Source organism: Sebastes fasciatus, chromosome 10 (genome assembly GCF_043250625.1).
Source record: "Sebastes fasciatus isolate fSebFas1 chromosome 10, fSebFas1.pri, whole genome shotgun sequence".
NCBI lineage: Eukaryota > Metazoa > Chordata > Actinopteri > Perciformes > Sebastidae > Sebastes > Sebastes fasciatus.
In genome coordinates, this window is record NC_133804.1 from 12202034 (window position 1) to 12225078 (window position 23045).

Below are 23045 nucleotides of genomic sequence, written 5' to 3' on the forward strand. Positions count from 1 at the left end.
TGCATTCATCATTCTCAACACTCAATTGACAATTATCCTTTACAGCACGCAATTTTTTGTTACTTACGCCCAAAATGCCAATCAAAAACCACGCACGCTGAGTGGGCGTGTTCTTTTTTTTTATAGGACGGAAGTAATAAAAAGGATGAAACGTGGCTCTGTTTTCATCATATCAGGACTGTTTTAGTCAAATCGGCTTTAAATTAATCAAATCATTTGATAATTTATCACTGCATGTTTCATTTCACATCCATTTTTATGGCTCCATTTTTTAACTTGCATGCATTTTCATCACCTCCATTTTTATCACCTAATTTATGTTACTTCCACCCCTCATAGTTTGTTAATTCTAGTTAAAGTATACAAACATTTTCGAACTTTCAGTTACATCCACCGAATGTCGGATGAATACAGTTATGTTTAGAAAACAAAAAGTTTCCAACTATCATGAGTTCTAATTTTGTAAGGTACAAACTTGTGTAAGTTTATTAAACCCTCAAATGAGGAGATTGTGTATTTGTGTATTTCCTTACCTTTAAAAAGACTTGTTACTTGATCCCAAAGACCTCCAGGAACTGGGCCAAGCTGAGGTATGCTCACCATACCTCTGAAATGCCTGCAGAGACAGAAAGGGAAATATCAATGATTGAACTTTAAGTTATGGTCTGACACACAGATCACCTCTTCCTCCTTCTTTGCTTTCTTATCTTCCTCTTTCTGCCCCGAGGCTCTTCGTCCATTTCCTCGTCACTTTTTTCGTCTCTTGTCTGTGATGATGCTGGCGGAGGAGTAATTGGAATGTGTGCACGTGTTTGTGCGCGCGTGCATGTGTTCACGCAAGTGTGGGGTGATGTGTGGGGCTGGGGGTGGGGATGTTGTTGGGCCTCTGCTCCGCGGATGTCATAATTAGGAATTGGAATTCTGGGAATTCCTGGTAAGGTTGGACGGTCCTAGAACTTTTCATCTGCTGCAGCAGCCCAGCCCCCTCCCAGCCGCTGGCCTTACGGAAAAATACAACATGTTCCAACACACACCATCACAGCAATCAATTACCCCTAACTGTAGAACACACATCGTAAACAACAAATATCCCTAAACATCCAATTGTAACCTCATGGCACTGAGGTTCACAAGCATCTGTGACATGTTGGTTTGATCCAGACCCAACCACTAATTCATGGGCTGGCTAATTAACCTCAACTATTCTAAATATATCATGTGCTTTATTTATACCACTATCAGAAAGTAGTTCTTTCCCAACAAAAGAAAAAACATGCTAAATGCACTCCTCATCAGTACAATAAAATGCTTTATTCTTTACAAACAGGTAGTCTTATATAAGGCTGTTATATTATCTCCATAACAGCGGTGTTTTCTGTAGACACAGGCGCCAATATAGAAACAATGCTCTCCAATCAAGACATGTCAAATAACACTTTTCTAATGAGCTACCTAAATGGGTTATTATTGCTCACTAATGCATAGTCTTACAGGGTCCAACATGTGTCTGAGGAGCACTGGATAATCGCAGACACAAATAAGAGTTTGGATGTTTCTCCCTCAGAATCTGACTTTAAATGGAAATTAAATATAGTTACTTTTAGGTTTTGGCACTAAAACACAGCAGTGGGTTCGCTTTTTTTAGCAGCTGGTTCACAAAGTGCATGATGCAACCAAACACAAGTGTTACATTTGGCTGTGATCACCCAAACATTTTACACAGCCTCATTCATCCTCACCACCACTACAGGCCCTCACCTGCAAGCAAGACAATGTCAACAATGTCATGTGACTATCACATTCAGTCCTTTTGAGTCTTGTGTTTTAGGCTTCAAGTTGTTTACTTTCTGTTTTTAGGAACTAAAGAGTTGTACCTGCTCCTGACTTTACTCACGAGGTCTACCTTCTTGTGTGGACGCCGAGAGCCAAGACCTCACAGTGCCTTACGCGACAGAAATTTGAGAGCACTGCCAAATTCAATTTAGTTTGGCAGCCGTAGTGATGTTGGGGCCATGCCACCTATTAGTTTTTCACAGGTTGGTCTAGCAGTAGCTTTTTATTGGTTGTGTTTGGGCCAGTGTTGCGTTGTGGAGATAATAAACACATTGAATAGCATAAGCAGATTTGCAAAACCAACATTTATTAAAGTGAGGCTACAGCCAATGAACAGTGGGAGGCTAACTTCTGGGATGAGGACAGAAATTGTCACTGGACCCCTGTGATATATGGTTGACACAGGATTTTCGCCCAGGAGACCGGTGTTTGTATCCCGTATGAAACCAGAAGCCAACGTTGATTTATTTGTCACGTAACTTCTGCATTTAAGTAACGGCACTTCCAGAGTTATTTGAACCCAAACCGCGATCTTTTTCCTAAACCTAACTAAGTCATTTTATTTTGAAAAGACTGGGGCGGAAATTGACATGTGTGTCACGTGTTGCTGATCATTCGTAGGAAAAATCACAACAAATACGTTGTTGAAAGTCGTGATGAACGTCCCGAAAAAAAAGGGAAATTCGTGTCTATTTACATGATCAAATAGATTCAATTTCATGCCTATTTCACGAACTTCTGTGAGATTGTGTTGGGAAAAGGATTCAAGATGGAGCAGAGGTTTTGTGTGCATGTGTTTGTGTGTTTAAGGGAGGTAGTCAGTCGCTTGTTTCTGTCATGGTAGGAGTGCTGCAAGGAGCAGTGGTGCACTCACTTGGACAGGTGAAATGGGTGGAGCTGCAGAGCCACGCCGGTCCAAAAAATGCTTCAGGTTCAAATGAGCTCACCTTGAAGACATACACATTACATAGTCTGTTTATTCATTTATTTTCCATATTACCAGCGAGTGAATAAATGAATGCATAAATGGATAAACGAGGCTGCCGTACGCCCTCTCGAACACATTTACACACCGGAGCCCACGTTTTTGGTCTTACAGTGGAAAGCGGGGTATTGTTCCACTGCAAGAATACTGTGAGCCAGCTTGTCTTCTAACACAGTCTAATGAGGCAGGAACAAATGACTATCCACTCTAACACTCTTTCTCTACGTGCACTTCTCTGAATATTGTCAATTATCCCCCATGTCTTGGCTGACCTGACTGAATGTGGGTCACGGGCTACACAATCACCTGGTAATTACCACAGAGTAAACAAGCCAAGCCAGGGGAGAAGTTTTAATGATTGTCAGGCTGCCACAAAGGACCCTTCATCTCTAATGAGGGGTAAGTGTGTCATATTATGTTGCACAATTGTTTGGACCTGACCATCATGATAAATATAGCATCCCTGGATCCAATATTATGGGATCAAGGAAATTTTGGGACATCAGAAGTGTAACCCAGAAAAGGCTCCCTTTGCCTCGACGATGCCGTCCAAACTGACCTTACGTAATAAGCCCTTTGCCCAGTTCTTGAATCAGATGATTAATTGCTCACCAGTCTTTTCAGCAGCTATGACACCATGTGCCACCCACGGAGTCCGCTCTGGCCTCATGTCTCACTCTCATTAAATGGGGCCTTTGTGTCCCGGCTGCTCTCTTTTGTCCCAGCGTGCCCACCTATCAGAGGGGTCGACCCCTGTGTCTCTAGCCACGATGACATCACCTCTGCCCTCATCGGGGCTAGAGCAGCCAAGGTGAGGGCTCTCATGGGCAGCTACGGGCCATCTCTCTCCCCTTATCACTCAATCACTCCTTTGTGCTGGCGAGGCCCGCGGGCTTATATGGACAGTAATGAGACGGAGCACTTTGTAATCTGCCAGCGCTTTAGCAATATAACCCATACAGAGCAAACTCTATAATAGCACATTGTTTGAGGCAAGTTAAGTGAGGGTCTGAGATGTGGCGCTTTCACACCAGTTGGAATCAGAGCCCAGAGTTTGCCTGCTGAGCTGGGCCAGTAAAAGCTCTCTTTTCACGAGTCAGGTGAGTTAACACACCAAAAGAGTGCCTTAATGGAGGGGGTGGAAGATTTTGCAGCTCAAAGTTACAAAACTTCATGTTTTTCTGTTGCAGTACGCACACTCGCAGTGCAAAACATCAAGTTTACACGCTCTTTAATGAGTTGAGACAGTTTTTCAACTCATTGGCCTCATAAAATTCGGTTGGATGAGGCCAAACGTGCACTGTCATCCTGCTAAAACAAGCATGTTTTTCTTGAATCTCAACATTTAGGAGAGACGAGGTTTTCACCTGACACCATCAACACACACACACACACTAATGCACACAGTTAAACTGAGACAAATTTAGAAACTAAGATATCATCTTCAGGTTCCTCGAAGACTTTGGTATTTGATATTTCACAGCTCCCTTCTCATGCTCTTTCTCCTCCCAGAGGTTATGTGACTCTACACTCAGCTTTGATTTACTGCTCTGATTTTTTTTTAGACTCTTCACGTTATGTTTTTGTGGCCTGCATCAGTCTGAACTGACCCTTTAATAACAATATTAATATAAAGAACAAGCACCTAGCATTCTTGAGTGAGAGGTTTATTGCATACATTGCAGTGGAGCTCAGTGTGAAACTGGCACATGTATTTAAAGGGGAATACCTAAATTAAGAATTCTAATATGTTATTTCCATGACCAAGGAAAGTTCAATCAATATTTGTGATCATGAGCTACTCTCTCTCAAAGCCAGAAACCAGAGAAGTGGGTCAAAATTGTGATGTCATCGGGTATAAAGTCTGGAGCTGCTCCACAGACAATGAATGGGAGACCAACAGAATATTTGTTTTCTTTTTTGTACCCCAATGAGCTTTATTCTAATGTAGTGTAGTCAGCTGTGAAACAGAAAATGTTCCCATATACTCAGAACACCCCCTTAGGTGCTCTCAGTGTCATCTATAACATCTCTCCCCATTCAATGTCTATGGAGCAGCTCCACACTTTATACCCTATGACATCACAAATTTGAGTTTTAGCACTCTTTTTTTTGGATTTGGGAGAGAGTTGTTCATGTTTACTAATATTTTTGGACTGTCTTAGACCATAGGAATATAGGGCTGGGATGATTCACCTATCTCCCGATTTAATACCATCACGATACTTGGGTGCCGATTCCATATGTATTGTGATTTTTGCGATTCTACAAGTATTGCAATTCGATGTTATGATTTATTATGATTTTTGTTAACTTTTTTAACACTAGTTCACGGGGAAAAGTTGAATCATACACTTCTAGGGACTTTTACTTTGGAAAATAATACAGTAAAAATGTTTGATTTTCAGCATGTATGTAGTCAGAGATTAAGTCATATATATCGGTCATTGTCAGGCATTATTTATTACATGTTTTCCAGCAACCCAAAAATCCTGGTAATGTGTGAAACCCAAAGTGTTTCCATACTTTACTCTATGTCTGTTTACCACTTTGGATTTAAAATATGAGGTTGCAGGTTTTATCCCGCGGAGCCTCCGCCGTTCTCTGCTTTGTCGTTGCGGCTCGTTGCGGCCGACTGCGGTTTGTTTTGGTTGAAGGATACGGCACAGATATGGTGTATCCGTGCCGTATCCACTGTCATTAAATGGGGCCTTTGTGTCCTGTGTACTTTTTGCCAGTACAGAAATATTAAACGTTTTGCACTGGAGTCTCATCAAAGTCACAATTTCCACATGTAAGATATGTAACAGATCAAGGACCACAAAGAGAGAAAGTATGGAAAATCAATTTTGCTTCTGTTCACACTGAAAGGATTTGAGGGGAAAAATACCAAATCGGGTCCAATTTTACCTGCAGTGTGAACATAGCCGTATTGTCACTACAAAACCCAAGTGTGTGAGTGTGAATGGAGAGGATACTATACGTTTTTTTTTTAACAAAGTCTCTGTGGGGTCACTCAGGAGTCATTGTCCAGCAGCTTTCCGCAACTGAGCCTGAACTTTTAGCTGAATTACACCCACATGCTTCCCGTAAAGTACTATAAGGAGTCTGTAAACTAGTAACATTAATTGCTGTTACAGAAGCCTCCCTCCCAGTGAAGTGACCCCCCATTCACACACAAATACACACACACCCCGGCCGGGCCTCTCTGTTGTGGTTTCATTGGTTGATCACTTGCCAGGGCCCCAGGGGTCCCAACTCAGAACACATGCCTGCTTTCTGTATGTTTACAGTACAGCAGTCAGAGTGAATGAACGTTACCACTGTCAAAGCATAGCCTACGTCTATTTTCTGGACAGTGTCACCAAAAAGGAGACAATGACTTTACGCAACATAAACATGAAACAGATTCTAATACCTTTGAAGCACGACGGATTAAATATAAAAGTAAAAAAAAAAACACATATCGCTCTAGCTGTCACGCAACCATCTGTGGCAACCAGACTGCGACAGTCACTTTAGATACAACAAGATTGTCATTACAGGCAGTAAAAGCTCTGCATTGTGTTCAAATATACACGCGATCGTAACCGATGCAGTCAGGTTGTGGATGACAAGTGTTTGGAGGCTGAAGGTCTTCATATGAAGTGCAACGTCACCCTGACACACTTACAAGACATCCAATTCGAACATATACCAAACTCGATATGATTAAAAGCTTCAGAATAGCCACTAAATGGAGGTTTGAGGTGGGATTGTTTAGTCAAATTTAAACATACTTAAAATATGTGTTTATATTTCAAAATATACAATTGGCCGCTGCCTGCTCACTCCTCGCAAGCTGTTCTGGAAAACGTGATTATTTTAAACTTTGTGAATAAAGCTTAAAATCATGATGTTCATTCATTTGGTTAGTCAAACCGCTGAATGTTCTTGTTCCCCAGTGCCAATGTTTGGTGTTTTGTGTTGCATTCGAGTGAAGTAGTAAATATGAATGGTACTTAGATTACCACTTTTCTCCACCTTTGGCCAATTCACTCCAGTTTTCCCTGTGGAAACTTATTTTAAAAGTACCACAACATGTGGTTTAACCTACTAGCCAGTTAAAGGTGCCCTGTGGAGTTATGTTCACATTCAGTGTTACTGACTAAAATGCATTGTATGTGTCCCTGAGCTCTAACAAATGGGTTGAATGCATTTCCTTCCTCATAAAACATTTGCAAAGCCAATTTTCTCTCAAAATTTTTTAATGCATTGCATTGTTTACATCCATGTTTAGCAGCGAGTAGTCTTCCTCTTTCCTGCCTTTGTTGGCACATTGCTGCATTTCTTGGCGCATCGGTGCATGGGACAAACATAATGGTGGTCAAAAACTCCACAGGTTACCTTTAACTGAATTTGAAATGCTGTACACAAATATGCTAACTGTAAAGCACAACCGTTCATTTTTGATCTTGGAAACAGTAGCTTGACAACAAAACCCCCAAAAAACTCAAGGGTTGCGTCCAAAATTCCACACTAATATGCTATTTAGTACACTAAAACAGTATGTGAGATTTTTTAGTATGCCCGAAACATTAGTATGAAACCAAAAGTACACAAACTGCATCCTATTTGTGGTGAAATTATACAGTATGCAACCGCTGGACACTACGGTGGCATAAATATCCTACAATGCAATGCGGTAGTGACGACAACATTCATAACAGACATTGACAGCTCTGATCAATAACGCTTCAATTTAAGTGTAAGTATGTAAGTATATTTCACTTTGCTTTGCGTAATATATATTTTAAATGAATTCAGACTTTTATTCTCACAAATCGTCGTTTTTGTTCACATGAGGTTGGCACGGGTTACCACGGTTACGCGTTACCAACTGGCAAAGAGGCTCTCAGGAAGTGACGACATAAACTGCTCAGTGTAGTCCGAAAAGATACATACTGCTGTTTATTCACACAAAAGTATGTTGAACGAAAGTATACATGTAGTGCACACTAGTTTGTGATTTCGGACGACACTTCACCAGCTGTTCCTCAGCGGATTGCTCCGTTGTCATGGAGATATGTTGAGAGATGCCCAAGATAAATCACTGAGCTTTCTCTATCCACTGAGGGACACTATAAAATGTAAATGTGGCTCTGGAAAAAGCTAGTAAGTGGACCTTGAGGGATTTTCTGGTAAAATAAATTGCTAACTGAAGTTTAATACAGGGAAATTATTAATTTCTTCATTGGCATTTGGTCTGCTGTTAACTCTCTGCTAAGTGCCTTAAAATGCTAGAAAGTAACAGGGATATTAAAGTCTCTAAATAACTATAATGCTTGCTTGGTCATTAGCCTTGGCTTGAAGACCTCCAGCAGTTTTTTTTCCCATGTGACTTGAATGCAGCACCAGTAGGCAGCTGGTGACGCACTCTTACAAGCCTGTGGTCCTATGCAGCACACTGATTGGGCCAAATCGAGGGTGTGTTCACAGCGTGGGCAGCTTTTAACAGACGTGAATTGAGCAGGAGATTCCAGTCTGTGGTATAGGCACAAACTGGATACCATCCAAGCCCATCTCCAGACGCGCGCCACGGTGCGCCCACTACATGCACACCCTCCTGTGTGGAAATCCAGTGGACTTTGAAAATACTGCTGCATTGCAATTTCCGTTCTGTGCTCGTCAAGCTTAAGCCAATTTGTGGCACACAGACTGGAACAAGTTTTTTTTTTTTATTGAGGGAGAACAAAGTCTATAATGATGCTATATTAAGTTTAGATTAGACTTAATATCAAAACTGATCTTTGTATCAAGAGTAATATCAGGGGATCTGAGGATAGAAGACAAAAGTAAGATCATCATAAAATTCATGGCACACAAAGTCCAACCACATCCACCATAAGAATATAATAAGAATATTGAAATGTTGAGGTTTTCTACGCTGCACCGTCTCCTGGCCAAAATACCTCCCATTTCTCAGCTGTGGTGACATCTCCAAAATTCATTCCACTGGCTAAGAAACCTCAATTAAACCGATAGATACGGCAGTCTGAAGATAATAATTATCTATATTTAGAGCTATAAGTGACCGTCATTTTGGTCAGATTAGAGCGGGAGTCCAATTCCTGCTCTAGGCTAATTTCATTGATGGTCTAAATATAGCCTGGGTTTTAACGTTTTGTTTTTTTCCAGCAGACAGAGCCAGGGCTCTATGAAAAGGATTTTATGAAAATAAAAAAAAATGTTATGATAAACACATTTCAAAGTCACAGATCTATGAAATTCGGCCGGCCACAATCATATGCCTGTTTGTCTGTGTCTGTCTTTCACACACACACCACAGCCAATCGTTTCCCCATGTTCGTTTATGGGGCGCCTGAGCAGTGGCGTAATGTACTTGTCTCGGGGTCTGAGTTTTAGTCGGGTCCCCCCCACACCCACCCATTCAAATGCTGACACTAAACCACATCGTCGTTCCTCTTTATTACTGCCACACTGTGATAGAGGTTGTTTCAAACTTGAGAAATTTTAACAGCAAACCACCAGAGATAAGAAAGACACTAGTTTGTATGTCAACCCTATGTCTCCCTGGGTTTACTCCAGGTGCTCCGGTTTCCCCCCACAATCAAAAATCTGCATTGCCTGTATTTGTCTGTGTGTGTTAAGTCTATGATTGCCTGGAAGTTTATTGTGGTGAGGTTGCTGTAGTGCTATGTTGTAATTAAGAAAAGGAAAGAAACAATTTGTGTCACTGGGCCCCCTAGAGGCCTGGGACCCAAGTGCAGTTGCCCACCCTGCACCCCTGATAGTCATTTCCTGCCATCGGTACAATTTCCTGTCCCCCAGTGGCCCTCTGGCACGACGGGCGACACGGCGACATGCTGGCCTGCGTCGAGCCGCCGGCTCCTATAGAGGCCTTCACCTGAATTTAGTAACACCATTAGGTCACTGGAAACATTTCGAAAGACAGAGACTTTATGTTCTTACCGCGGGCTCGGCCTGCTTGCAGTTATTCCACATGGCATCCTCGAGTGTTGCTCTTGAAAAAGATTCCTCTAAGGTCTCCAAATGCACAACCATGCCAACGTTGGTCCTCTATTCTTAGATCACTACCCGTAGTAGTGGTTAGCAGACCTCATTGTCACAGACCAAACTGGGCATTGTGCAACAGACCCCCTTCATATTCATTTCCCCATAAAAAAAAGTTATTACAGTAAAGGCATGCTTATTTGTGTAGCTTTTCAATTGTAAGTATCCAGTAATTATATCATGTTCTCAAAATCAATATAGACTGTCATAAAGTTCTGACATCCTGTTGTTTGTGTATAATTATTATTAGAACATTGATTGCAAGATTATACGGTAGGCTACAATTCGTTTTTCATTGAGTATTTCTGTTTTCAGTTGTGGAAGAAGTACTCAGAACCTTTAATTAGGTAATACCACGGTGTAGAAATACTCTGTTACAAGTAAAAGTCCTGCATTCAAAATCCCACTTGAGTAAAAGTACAAAAGTACTCATTGTGCAGAATTACCCATTTAAGAATAATATCATATTATTGGATTATAATTATTGATGCATTAATGTATACATCACATTAATATTGCAGCTGGTTATGGTGTGGCAAATTTGAAATACTTAACTGCTGTGGAGCTCAATCTACTGATCTAATATCTCATAATTTATTAGTTGATTCAGATTAGTAATACAAAATATAAATCTGTAAATTAACTAAAGCTGTCAGATAAATGTAGTATAGTAAAAGGTACAATATTTGCACCCGATTCGACTGTTATCAGGCCATTAAAGAGGCGTTATCAGTCACTAAGCACTATAGATGTGGGTCTACTATGTAAACAACATTGTAAAAGTGAAAGTGAAACTTAAAAGCAACACTTATAACCTGTTGTAAAACTGAATGAAACATCACATTTTGAACACAAAGAAAAATGCTTCTTCAGGTTTAGGCAAAACTACAACTAAGTTTAAGGAAAAACATTGTGTTTTCGGTTAAAATAACTACGAACACAAAGACCACATCTATGGGTCTTTTAGCGACTGATAACACCTATTTAATAGCCTGACAACAGTCTAATCGGTTGATATTTCCCTCTGAGATACAGTGGAGTAGAAGTGTAAAGCAAAAGCAGAAAATTTAAATACTCAAGTAAAGCTCAAGTACCTCAAAAGTGTACTTAAGGGTACCCCGATAGCTCAGTTGGTAGAGCGGGCGCCCACATAACAAGGCTGAGTCCTAACCGCGGCGGCCCGGATTCAAATCTGACCTGCGGTCATTTCCGCATGTCGCCCCCTCTCTCTCTCTCCCCTTTTCTAAACTGTCCACTGTCCTATCAATAAAGGCTTGAAAATGAATGAAATGTTACATTTTGACCTCAAAGAAAAAGGCTTCTTTAGGTTTAGACAGCAAAACAACAACTTTGTTAGGTTTAGGACAAAAAAACACTTAGTTAAGTTTAGGGAAAAACATTGTGTTTTGAGTTAAAATAACTACGACTGCAAAGACAACTACACATTGTTGGTTTCCCATCCATCGTCCCGGAGCTCCGCCCCTTATGGAGTCTCACTGTCAATACTACAGCGCCTGACTTCCGCTTCTGCTCCTGTCATAATTACTACGGTCGCTAGAGGTCGCTGTTGTGTTCTTTTATACCTTCTTTCGGTGATCTACCACGTGAATAGTTGATCAAATCTACTAGTGGGTGTAGAAGGGCCCAACTGACCCACATCTATGGGGCTTATAGCGACTGATAACACCTATTTAATAGCCTCACAACAGTCTAATCAGTTGATATTTCCCTCTGAGATATAGTGGAGTAGAAGTGTAAAGAAAAGCCGAAAATTGAAATACTCAAAGCACAAGTACGTCAAAATTGTACTTAAGTGCTTGAGTAAATGTACTTTTCATTACATCACTGCCTACTTTCTGTGAAAGCGATGGCTGCAGACATTTATTATTGCAATTATTACCTTGCATTAATGACTTAGTAGGTTGTAGATCCACAAGTTGAGCCTATTTTATGTTGAGTGCTTGGACAACATAGGCTATGCTTCAATTTTCTCCAGTTTGCTGGCAAGCTTGGTACTTCTTGAGCCTCCCACTGCGGTAATACTTAGCCTTGTAGCCTAAATAAGTGCTCCAGTTTTATGGCAAAAAACTGACTTTCTGTTGACTTTTCACTGCAGCAAGAACAACATCATCTTGCAATACATGCAGATCATATAAACTGTTGAAGGATTATTACACTGTGTGTGTGTGTGTTATTGGAGGTCTGTCTGTTATATGATTGCAGATTTCTTTTTTTCTTTTTAAACACTGCTTGATCTTCACAGTGAACTTGCTCATGAATATTGCTTTATGGCATAAACTGACTTTCTGTTGACTTTTCACTGCAGCAACAGCAACATTATCTTGCAATACATGCCGCTCATTGAAGGATTATTACACTGCATGTGTGTTATTGGAGGTCCTGTCTGTTATATGATTGCAGATTCTTTTTTTTTTTAAAACACTGCTTGATCATCACAGTGAACTTGCTGCTCATGAATATTTGCTTTATAGCTTCAGTTTTTATTGAGAAAAAAAAAAAAAAGGGGGACTTTCACTGGACACTCCCCCTAAAACCTTGGACGTGGATGTCCTCGCTTCTGATTGGTCGCGAAGCCCCAACCGACAACACCTGCTTAACTCCTTCATCCAAATTGACACCCGCGGGGCTCTGAGAAATATAGGCAGCAGCATCTCTTCCAGCTCATGCATTCAGTCCCACAGCTGCACAACATAACACACCGAGCTGCAGCTGCACCGAGCACTGATCCAAGGTGAACACTCACACACACGCACACACAGAGAGAGAGACTCACACACACACTGCTGGGGATCTTTTTGCTGGAAATCGGAGCGCAATGTTGTTGAAACTGGCCGTGGCGCTGCTGGTTTTGTCAGTGCTGGAGCAAGTGGTGGTGGGATCGGATAATACTGAGATGATCCATGACAGCCTGCCGGAGAAGCCTGTGAGCCAGAAAGGACGCCTCTCTCTGCAGAACACAGGTAAGGAAACTGGAGGTGTCAGTATATGTGTGTGAGATTGTTGGTTGTTGGTGCAACTGGGTTTGTCTTCGTACACGTGTTTCTGTGGCTGCAAAATGTAACCATGCTGGGTAGGTGGATGTGTTGGTGGAGGGGGGTTTGGGACTCAATCCGGCTGATTTTAACTTAAAAATGCGCACATTTCTCCTTTTCGATTAGTCAGGAAAGAGGATATCTTGTAAATACTCGCAGACGGAAATCCAATATGTTAGTAAACTATTAATAGAATGGCACAAGGTAATAGGTAATGTATACCTGGGTGTGCGTGCGCGCTGCGTGGCGCGGACGTGGACGCGTTATAGGTAACAGTTTTTTTTTTATCATGGAGGAAATGTGTGTTTGTTTGAGTGCGTTTTCATCTTGAAATGAATGTTGGTGTGAAGCAGGTTAGCAGAGCAGCAATGGTTATTGTAGTATAGTGGCTGCTCAAGGAGAGTTTATTCCTTGTGATCCAAACCTCCTGGGGAAAATACCATAAAAAGAAAAAAGAATCAACACAAAAGCACCAAACACCACATTTGGATTGCTGCCTTTTTCTCTGCAAACTCCTCGTTAAGCCTCATTTTCCCTCCTCACACTCGGCATGACTTACACCATGTGAACACATGTGTCAAAATATTACAGCACAATTGTTATCTCCACACTTGAGTGTGGGAGGGGAAAAAAAAAAAAAATGGGGACAAACTCCAATGCAGGTTTCTTCATGCAGCAGCAGCAGATAGAGAGAGAGAGACCCCTTGGTATAACACCACTGTGTAATTCAATGCACGTTATGCGGCCGAGCTCGTACGATCCAAGCACATTCCCGTGATGCCAAAACAAGCACTGCTGACAGCGGCTCACTTTTCCCTGCGCACTAAAGTTCAACTCAGTGCCTACAAACCCCCCGCAGCAGCAGCTCGTCTCCTTCCACCTCTCTACTACTGACACCCCCAACACAGGCTCTCTTTGTTGACAAGCGTGATTTCTAATAATTTAATCCTGTAGCCTTATTTGCTGTGCTTTGCAACGGGTGCGCACTTCCACCTGAAAAAAAATGTCCTTTACGCACATCAGTTATCAGCTTCCAGGCACAAATCACGCGTGCAATTATGTTTTTTGCTTAAGTCAACAGTTTTGGGGGTAGCCAAACTGTGTACTATATTGCCTGCTGGCTGCCAACCCTAAAACCTGCAATTTGCCATATTAACTTAAGAGTAAAACACTCCCCAATGCTGTCACATATGGTAAAGCAGCAGTTACTGTGACAGGTTCCCTGCTGGTATAAGTCACATGGCTCGTAATAGACAGCAATTTGGGGTTGAAAGAGAGACCTTCACTTTCACATGGCAATTTCTTGTCCTCAAACATCTGTTTTATTCCTGTCTTTCACGGCCACAGCAAAGAGAAAAGGGCACTCGAGAGCCAGCCGGTGGTGTGCAGGAGCTGATATTATGTATTCGCATGACATGTACTTACTCATTTCCCCAAGTTTTTTTTCTTTTTGCCTGCATTGCTTTCTGTTGTACCCCCTCATGGAGCTAATGGTGCACCTTTTTAATATTGTCATTTCAGTATGCCATCCTTTTGAATGCAATAATGAGAGACTTGTTGATGGACAATAGAAATGACTGCATTTTGTGTTTCCTTGGCTGTATCTGCAATGCACCATCCCATCTCAATGCTATAGGCAGTGCAGATGGATTGTGGTGCAGAATGACACAGTAATATCTGTCACAAAGTGTTCCTCTGCAGGAACCCCTCAGCTTGGGAAATTAGACTTCTCCTCTCCCCTCCCTTCCACCCGCCCTTGCATCCCTTTTCTCTCTCAGGTCATGAACACGCGAGCGACCGCCCGTGTCGGTTGGAACTAGTTATCAAGCTTTGTGATTCGTGCAGCAATTCAAAGTGCTGAAGTGCCTTCAAAGCCGTATGGTCTTCACTGCCAACGCGCCTGTAACAATCTGCTGCCGTCTCTGCTGTGAACAGACGATAAGGTCCCTCCCCCCCTAACCTGTTCTCTCTTTCCAGCTGAGATCCAGCACTGCCTGGTGAGTGCAGGGGATGTCGGCTGCGGTGTGTTTGAGTGCTTTGAGAATAACTCCTGCGAGATACGAGGGCTACAGGAAATCTGCATGACGTTCCTGCACAACGCTGGCAAATTTGACTCTCAGGTACTAAACTAAGTGTGTGTTTGCAAAAAAATGCTATAACCACAGGCAACATTCCTTTTCCTTTTTCACTCCACACATTGTTTACTTTTGCTTTCCCCCCCTCCCCCCCCCTCCCCTACAAAACATATAACTTTTTCCTAGAAGTGCGATCTTACATATAATCTGTTTTCCTCTTTTGGGAAGTTCACTTTCCTCTCAGCGGACGGGTGTACAGTTAGGACCGAGGGGGTCATGAGCCAGTTGGCCAGACGCCTAGTTAGCTCCCTTTTCATACATAGCGGAGGCTGAAGCCCTGCCAAGCCAGGCCTGACTGGGGTCTTAACATGTCTATAGGGTCACATTCTAGGAATCTCTGGCAGACAAATCCAGAAGATTTCACCAGAACAATAACACAATTTACTGCTAGTCATGCAGAGTTTCATCAACCCCATTCTGTGTTAGAGGTGTATGGTTACACATTCATGCAACGTTTGCTTCAATGCAACCACACATAACTGCTGAAACAGGTGCACAACATCTCCAAACTATTAAGTGAGAGTAATGACATAGAAAGAGCCAAATGGTTTTCTTTGGCTGATGTGTGAACTCTCAGGTTTCAACAACTTCAAGGGAGTTTGTCCTCAACAGTTGTGTCTCTCTTGTGTGTCCACAGGGGAAGTCCTTCATCAAGGATGCTCTGAAATGCATGGCGCACGGCCTACGGCACAAGTTCAGCTGTATCAGCAGGAAGTGTGTGTCCATTAAAGAGATGGTGTTCCAGCTCCAGAGAGAGTGTTACATCAAACACAACCTGTGCTCTGCTGCTAAGGAGAATGTGGCCGTCATGGTGGAGATGATCCATTTCCAGGATCTCTTCCCTAAAGGGTGAGTGGCTGCTCTGCACAGCATGTTTGGATGTATTTTCTCAAGATTGCCCCATCTCTTTTATCTGATTGTTTACCTTCCCTGGACTCTTCTGCCAGTTCAAGCCTGTTCTTTTTTTTCCATGTATAGCAATAGTCCCATTTATTCCTGTTGTCTCCTGGACCTAGATGTATTGTGCTTCCAAATCACAACGCTTCATGTGAGTTATCTGCCTCTCTCTGCCCAGCCCGTACGTGGAGCTGGTGAATATTCTCCTGAGCTGCGGTGAGGAGGTGAAGGAGGCGTTGACGCGGAGTGTCCGGCTACAGTGCGAGCAGAACTGGGGCGCTCTGTGCGACAGCCTCAGCCTCTGCTCCTCCCTCGCCCCGTCCCCGGCCGGCGCTGCCGCCGAACAACACCACCGCCGCCCCCCCTTGCCCTCCCACGCCGAGCTGGAGCACCCTCGCCCCCCGCGGCAAGGCGACAAGGAAAAACCCGCCAAGGCGGGTTTCAACGCTCACCCGCGCAATCGCAGTCAGGGACCCCGCCGCCAGAGTCCAGACACCGGAGTTGTGGCCGAGCAGGAAGACCCCGAGGCCACTGACATCCGGAGGTGAAAATGCAGGAGACTATCCCGACCTTTAACCCCCCCTACAATGTTTAAAAACCACACTTGCAGACTTATGCACACCTCCACACAAAAACACACACTTCACACACACACACACACGCACACACACACGCACACACACACACACACACACACAAATTCCCAGACAGACTGAGCAGAAGGAAACAAGCCCCGACCTTTCCTGTCCTTATTCCGCCCTCTCCAGTCATTCCAGCAGTCCCACATGGTAAACTTGCAGGGTAATTGTGGTGTAGCAAGCTTGTACTGTTATGCCAGACTGTAGGCCACAATTTTATTTTTTATTTTAAATTGAATAATAATTGTTATTATCATGATTATTTCAACTGTTAGGACTATTTTGGCTCTAATATAGCAAGTCTCAAATCATACTTACTGTAAGATTTGATTATATTTGTATTATTTATTTTATTCTGTATGCAATGTTGAAGTATCAAAATGTACATAGAAATATACTTATCTATATTTATATAAACATGTATAAATATAGTTACAATATGCAATACTGATATACTATAGATGACATAGTATATGGTGTGCCGTCTCTTCACAGTATTGCACCCATCACACATCGGTCTGTAGATATGTAACATACACCATTTGTCGTTTCAAAGTGGGAATGTGTATTATAATTATAGATACTTGATGATTAAATACAAATTGTACAGGTTTCAAGTCCAGTTCTGGCACATATGAATTGTAGTGCATGATGGCCGCGAAGCCAACAGACTTGTGCATTCTTAAAGTGAAAGTCCACTCTAAAGAGGATGCAGATGTAATACTATGAATATGGACGGTTATTTCACACATGTATGTATTAAGTCTCTCACAAAGCTAGAAATAAGAGAGCCGAGACTGATCTCTGGTGTCACCGAGCGCTGCTGTCTGGACAGCAATGAATGGGAGCCTTAAAGGTATAATATGTAACAGTTGTCAGTTTCTGTTTGTAAACACACCGCATTCTAATTTGCTCCCTCCTCCTCAACTCAAGTAGCGAGCGAGGGAGCAAGAGTGCAGCGATGGTGGTGCAAGCTATAGAGTGACTGAAGAAAGGGAGCGGCGTTAGTGAGAACAAAGTAGCGAATCAGAGAAATAAAATGTTATTTTCTGATTGTTTCACGGCGGTTACATTCTATAAACACACAACTAACTCCACATAACCCTGCGGGAAGGTGCCAAGTTTCCAGATTTTGAATGAATGCAGGCTTCCTGTCTGCTGGCTGTGGTTCAGCGCTGCTTTCGTTATACTACAGACACACACCGATCATAGCTGCACTCACAGCACAGAGAGGAGCCGGGGATCACTGGAACACATGCACATAGCACAACCCGTTCCCATCCGTGAAATACAGCCGCTTTGTATGTGGAGACTCGGTATCAGAAGCCGAGTGGCGTGTCAAAGCGGCGGCATTTGACCACCTGAACGGGCTGTTATTGGCTGAGGATTACACCCCCATTCGGGGCCCAAAGGTTGTTTGCAGACACCCAGAAGCGTCCAGAGTAAAGCAAATTAAGAAGAAAAGAGAAAATACAGGCAGAGGGCAGGGTCTCTGCAGATACAGACACCACCACACACTTATCTTTGTACCTGTCTATACATTGTTTTAGTTAGTTAATTCTTGCATATTATACCTTAACATGGACTCTTTTTGTTCCATTGAGTATTAGCGCAACTCTGACGGGATGCAAAAATCATCACGTCGCTCTCATTCATTGTGCTTCAGAAACTGTGTCTCGGCGACGTTACAGATTAACGTCATGTTTATAACTTCAGGAGATGTTCTTGTTCACAAATAAGAATTGAACTGTCAAATGTTTGTACATTCTCTTTGAGTTGGTTTCCCATCTAACTGTCAGCTATCGGTGAACTGCAGCAAAGAGAGGATGTTCAGTCAAGTCCTTTTCAAATGTAAAAATCACACACATCAAGGTGCCTAAACTTGTTATTGTCCACAGCGACCGCTTCTCTGTGATTTAAGTGAATGGACGATTTAATGTTGAGCTATTTTACGATGATGTTGAGCCACAGAAGTCTTAGATTTTGCACTTTGGATGATTGTCGGTTTGTGTTGGACTGCTTCAGGTTAAGAGATAAGACCAGGTAACCAGAGCGGTCTAATCAGACCTTACTGTATAGGATATTTCATTTGGTTTCCCTTATCAACTACAGCACCGAGCCTTGTATCCCCACATGCTCCTTCAGACCACATTGAGCCCCTTCTTTCAGATCAATGTTACCCTTTTTGTGGTGTCCCAGTGGGCAGGAGAGAGGCTTGACAGAAGCTCTCCAGATCTGTAGCCACTCTAAATTAGCCCTTATCCCCTCTCTGGTCCCTTACCTAGGTTAGGAGAGGCATGAAGGCCTGTTATTCTACCCGTTAGAGCCGCAGGCGACGCAGCGAGGAACCAGGAACTGGGTTAAGTCCACACACGGGGGCTCTGGCGCTGTTATTCTAAATGTTATATTTACCGAGGCCACCAGAGAATTCCTCTGGGCCACAGCCAAGAGCCAGCAACGCAGAGAGGCAGAGAGGAGCAGAGCAAGAAGGAGCGAGACAACTTTCTTCTTTTTTTTTAATGTGATGAATCACTCCGTCTTACTCTTCTTCTCTCCCTCCTTTAGGTCACAGACACAGGCTTTTGACCATTTCAGGCCAGTCACATGCTTTTAGCTGTGGAAGTGCAGTTTGTGAGCACATTACACCACATGCTGGGGAGTGATTGGTGGTAAAATCTGCTCAGATTTTGTGGCTCAGTTAAGGGTTTTTTCACTTTTATTTTCCTGATGTACTTACAGTAAGGTTATGTTTTTCCTCCCAATCATTTAGGGACAAGTATAAGCTCCGAGGGTTTGAATCATCAGTCAGGCTTTTATTTTTATTTTTTTATTCTGTTGTGGAAGTTGGGATTCCTGTGACATCCCGGCATGAGACATAAGCTAATCCTATTGAGAATGTACTGTATGTGTGTAACGTGACAATCTGTTCAGCTCTCTGTCATTGGCTTTTTTTGTAATAATGTAGTGGCTTGAATGGCTTTTTCTTTATGTGTTCAGAGGAAAATAAAGCTAACCACGTTTCCGGTATTTGTTAGTGCTCCATCGCCACGTTACATGTCTTTCCTCCGTTAAGCACAAGGACTCTGCTTTTCACCGTTGAAAATGCAGAACATGGTCTAGATGTTTGTAACTCACCTGTAAGACATTGGGCATATGATCCTATCAATATCTTTGGACTCATGAAGTCAAATGTATCTTGTTATCATTAAAATATTTTTGTCTGTATTTTGTACATGTTGTGTGTGTCAATATAGTTTTTATTTACATTGAAGTAGTGTAAAACACCATGACATTGTGGCACAGCATCAGATGAAGAATTCACACAAGAGGACGGTGGTAAAACATTCAGCGAGCTCTGAGCAGGTTAGCAGAGAAGCCCTCGCCGTCTCAGGTGTACACACAAAGTGAAAAGACACCCTGTTTGCACCCTGTTTGACTTGCTGCCTCTGACAGTGAAATACAGGCTTTGTTTAAAGTTTCAAGGACTGGAAATATCCTCCCTATTGAAAGGCCTAACATTTACGTCAGATGCTCTGGAGTGCATGCAATGCTTGGGCTGGGTTCAGGGTGTCAGCTTTTATGAATTGTTCCAACAGCGTACATTGCCTCACTAAACATTTAGACAGTGATGTTGTAATTTTTAAAGGTCGACTTACAACTGTTGTTTTGGAGCTTGAAGTCATTCTGGGGTCAAGTTAAGTGTACTGAGGTGGCCATATATGGGAATTTGACACCCAAATCCTGCCCTCATTTTTTCAAATTGTTTTCCAGTGTGGCAGAGAAGAAAAAAGTCTACATGACACATAACATATTATATTATATATATTATATTCTGTAATACCATCAGTTCAATGTGAATCTGCCTCATCAGCTCTTAAAAAGTCATCTCTGAGTGTGTAGTGATACTAAATGACCACTGGGTGGTGACATCTCTCTTTTTATTGACCTAAAGGCAGATGGTGGGAGCAGGTGCAAGTATTTGATTTTTAATAGGGGTGAGTTGAGTTTCTTGATTGAAGCTGCAAATGCTTTTAAAGCTGAAATGAATAGTTAAAATGGTAAAGTACTTGATGTCTCAGATTTAGATTTGAATGTGAATCTAAAGTGTCTTAACTTCCTGTTACCCTCCTTTCGGTTGGATTACAGGAAGCACACTGGAACAGTATGTCTCCAAACAATCTAATAAGGAACAATGGATGCATTACTATTATGTTTAATATTAAAGGAGGAAACTACAGATGACATGAGTTTAATCATCACGAGGGGTTCTACTCAGCCTCTATGTGAAAACAGTATTAAATATACATACATTAAACATGTATTTTATGGCTCTAGTGGAGCTTTCCAAAGCTTGAAAAAATTACCCTGGTGAAGTCATAAGGGTAATTTCAGTCAGTATTTTCAGTTTGGGTGAAAAAAATGTTGGCGTTAGACCCAGATTATGGTCTAAAAGTCAGAATATTTCATCCTCTTCAAAACATGATGCAGTGCCCTCTAGGGTGCCTTTAAATGGAAAAAACAAAACATAATGCAGTGTCCGGGTGCCCTTCTAGTAGAGAAAACATGATGCAGTGTCCTCTAGGGTGCCCTTCCAGTAGAGAAAACATGATGCAGTGTCCTCTAGGGTGCCCTTCCAGTAGAGAAAACATGATGCAGTGTCCTTTAGGGTGCCCTTCCAGTAGAGAAAACATGATGCAGTGTCCTTTAGGGTGCCCTTCCAGTAGAGAAAACATGATGCAGTGTCCTCTAGGGTGCCCTTCCAGTGGAGAAAACATGATGCAGTGTCCTTTAGGGTGCCCTTCCAGTAGAGAAAACATGATGCAGTGTCCTTTAGGGTGCCCTTCCAGTGGAGAAAACATGATGCAGTGTCCTCTAGGGTGCCCTTCCAGCGGAGAAAACATGATGAGGTGTCCTTGAGGCTGCCCTTAAATGGAGAAAACATAATGCAGTGCCTTTCGTTGATGCCCTTCTAGTAGAGAAAACATGATGAGGTCCCTTGAGGGTGCCTTTGAATGAAGAACATATAATGCAGTGCCGTCTAGGGTGCCCTTCCAGTAGAGAAAACATGATACAGTGCCCTCTCGGGGGCCCTGCCAGTAGAGAAAACATGATGAGGTGCCCTTGAGGGTGCCTTTAAATGGAGAAAACATAATGCAGTGCTTTCTAGGGTGCCCTTCCAGTAGAGAAAACATAATGCAGTGCTCTCTAGGATGCCCTTCCAATAGAGAAAATGTGATAAAGTGCTCTCAATGATGCCCTTAAATGGAGAAAACATGATGCAGTGCACTGGGGTGGCCTTAAAAATGGAAAAGACACGATGCAGTGTCATAAAGGCTGCAATAGATGACTGCATCTTACTCCAGTTGTATCTGTCTTTACATTCCAAACTCATTTCTAAATACGTTGGCACTGTTATCACACACAAGTTATAATTACTGCAATAGATCAACCTTTGCAGCGAGCGAGTGGCACATTTATGTATCATACATGAGCTGATAAGAAAGGCCACAGAGTGCAGTTTGATACTGGGATTATAGTGTGTGGGAGAAATTATGCTGCGTCACACTCAGCTTGTTGTAACAATGCCTTGAGTCTGAGATGGACGACCTCTTGGTCAAACAATAGGCTGCCGGCTGGACTAGAAATCTCCCAGTTTGCATGGTTGGTATGGCAACTAGGTCTATCAATATGGAGGCAGCGGAGATCACATCTGAGCAGCAGAGAGAGACTACGCCTCCGAGCAGAGAAACCTGAGCTCGGGTGCTTGGTGAACATCTACCCTGTGCTCCAGTGTGAACTAATGAATTAATGACTGGTGCCTAAGTTCCATGGATGAATCATTAAAGAACCATTCAGGGTGAAAGGGTGCACCCCATTTCTGTCTCCTGTTGGGCCTCAGAAAGATCAATGTCCTATATTTACCTAAAGCTGGTACAACAAAGATGTTATATACTGTGTGTTGAATACTCATACCTTAGCTGCATGAAATGAGTGGAACCTAATCAGCGAGGCTCTGTTTCACTGGGGAATACAGAGCGTGTTGCTCTCAGGGAAGAAAACGCTGACACAACTCGCTCTGCTCAAATTACCGTCAGCTCAAAAGACCTACAGCAGGCAGCAGCATACATAAGATGGTGGATCCCAACACAGACACTCAACCTTAGGCCTGCACACACTGTACTAACTGGAGAGTACCGCAGCTCATGGTTCGATGAGTTGGCAGATACTGGCCTGAGAATATCAAACCAGTAACACCTTGACCAGCAGTTTGCTATTTGTAAAAATAAACCAGAAGCTCATGACACACTGCTGTGTGTGTTGTTAAACCACCCCAACAGGCCCTGCTGCACACAGGAGCGGGGTGGGGTGATGTGTGCTACCAGGCCTACTATAGGATACAAATGAAGGGTGGGTCTGCCTTGGGGGACTG

The 23045-nt window shown here is 42.7% G+C and overlaps 1 protein-coding gene across 1 annotated transcript; it reads left to right on the plus strand.

The window, feature by feature from the left end:
- Window positions 1–12462: 12462 nt before the first annotated feature.
- Window positions 12463–19840, plus strand: stc2a (stanniocalcin 2a). The gene is made up of 4 exons (XM_074648187.1): window positions 12463–12873; window positions 14923–15065; window positions 15718–15929; window positions 16156–19840. The coding sequence occupies exons 1-4, from the start codon at window positions 12729–12731 to the stop codon at window positions 16523–16525; spliced, it is 870 nt and encodes a 289-aa protein (XP_074504288.1). The 5' UTR covers window positions 12463–12728; the 3' UTR covers window positions 16526–19840.
- Window positions 19841–23045: the final 3205 nt, after the last annotated feature.

What these genes read in the sequence shown, in the direction of transcription:
- stc2a (XM_074648187.1), top strand. Translation starts at nt 12,729, where the DNA reads ATGTTGTTGAAACTGGCCGTGGCGCTGCTGGTTTTGTCAGTGCTGGAG. An exon ending in CTGGCAAATTTGACTCTCAG is followed by an intron (nt 15,066 to 15,717) that starts GTACTAAACTAA and finishes GTGTGTCCACAG; the next exon opens with GGGAAGTCCTTCATCAAGGA. An exon ending in CAGGATCTCTTCCCTAAAGG is followed by an intron (nt 15,930 to 16,155) that starts GTGAGTGGCTGC and finishes CTCTCTGCCCAG; the next exon opens with CCCGTACGTGGAGCTGGTGA.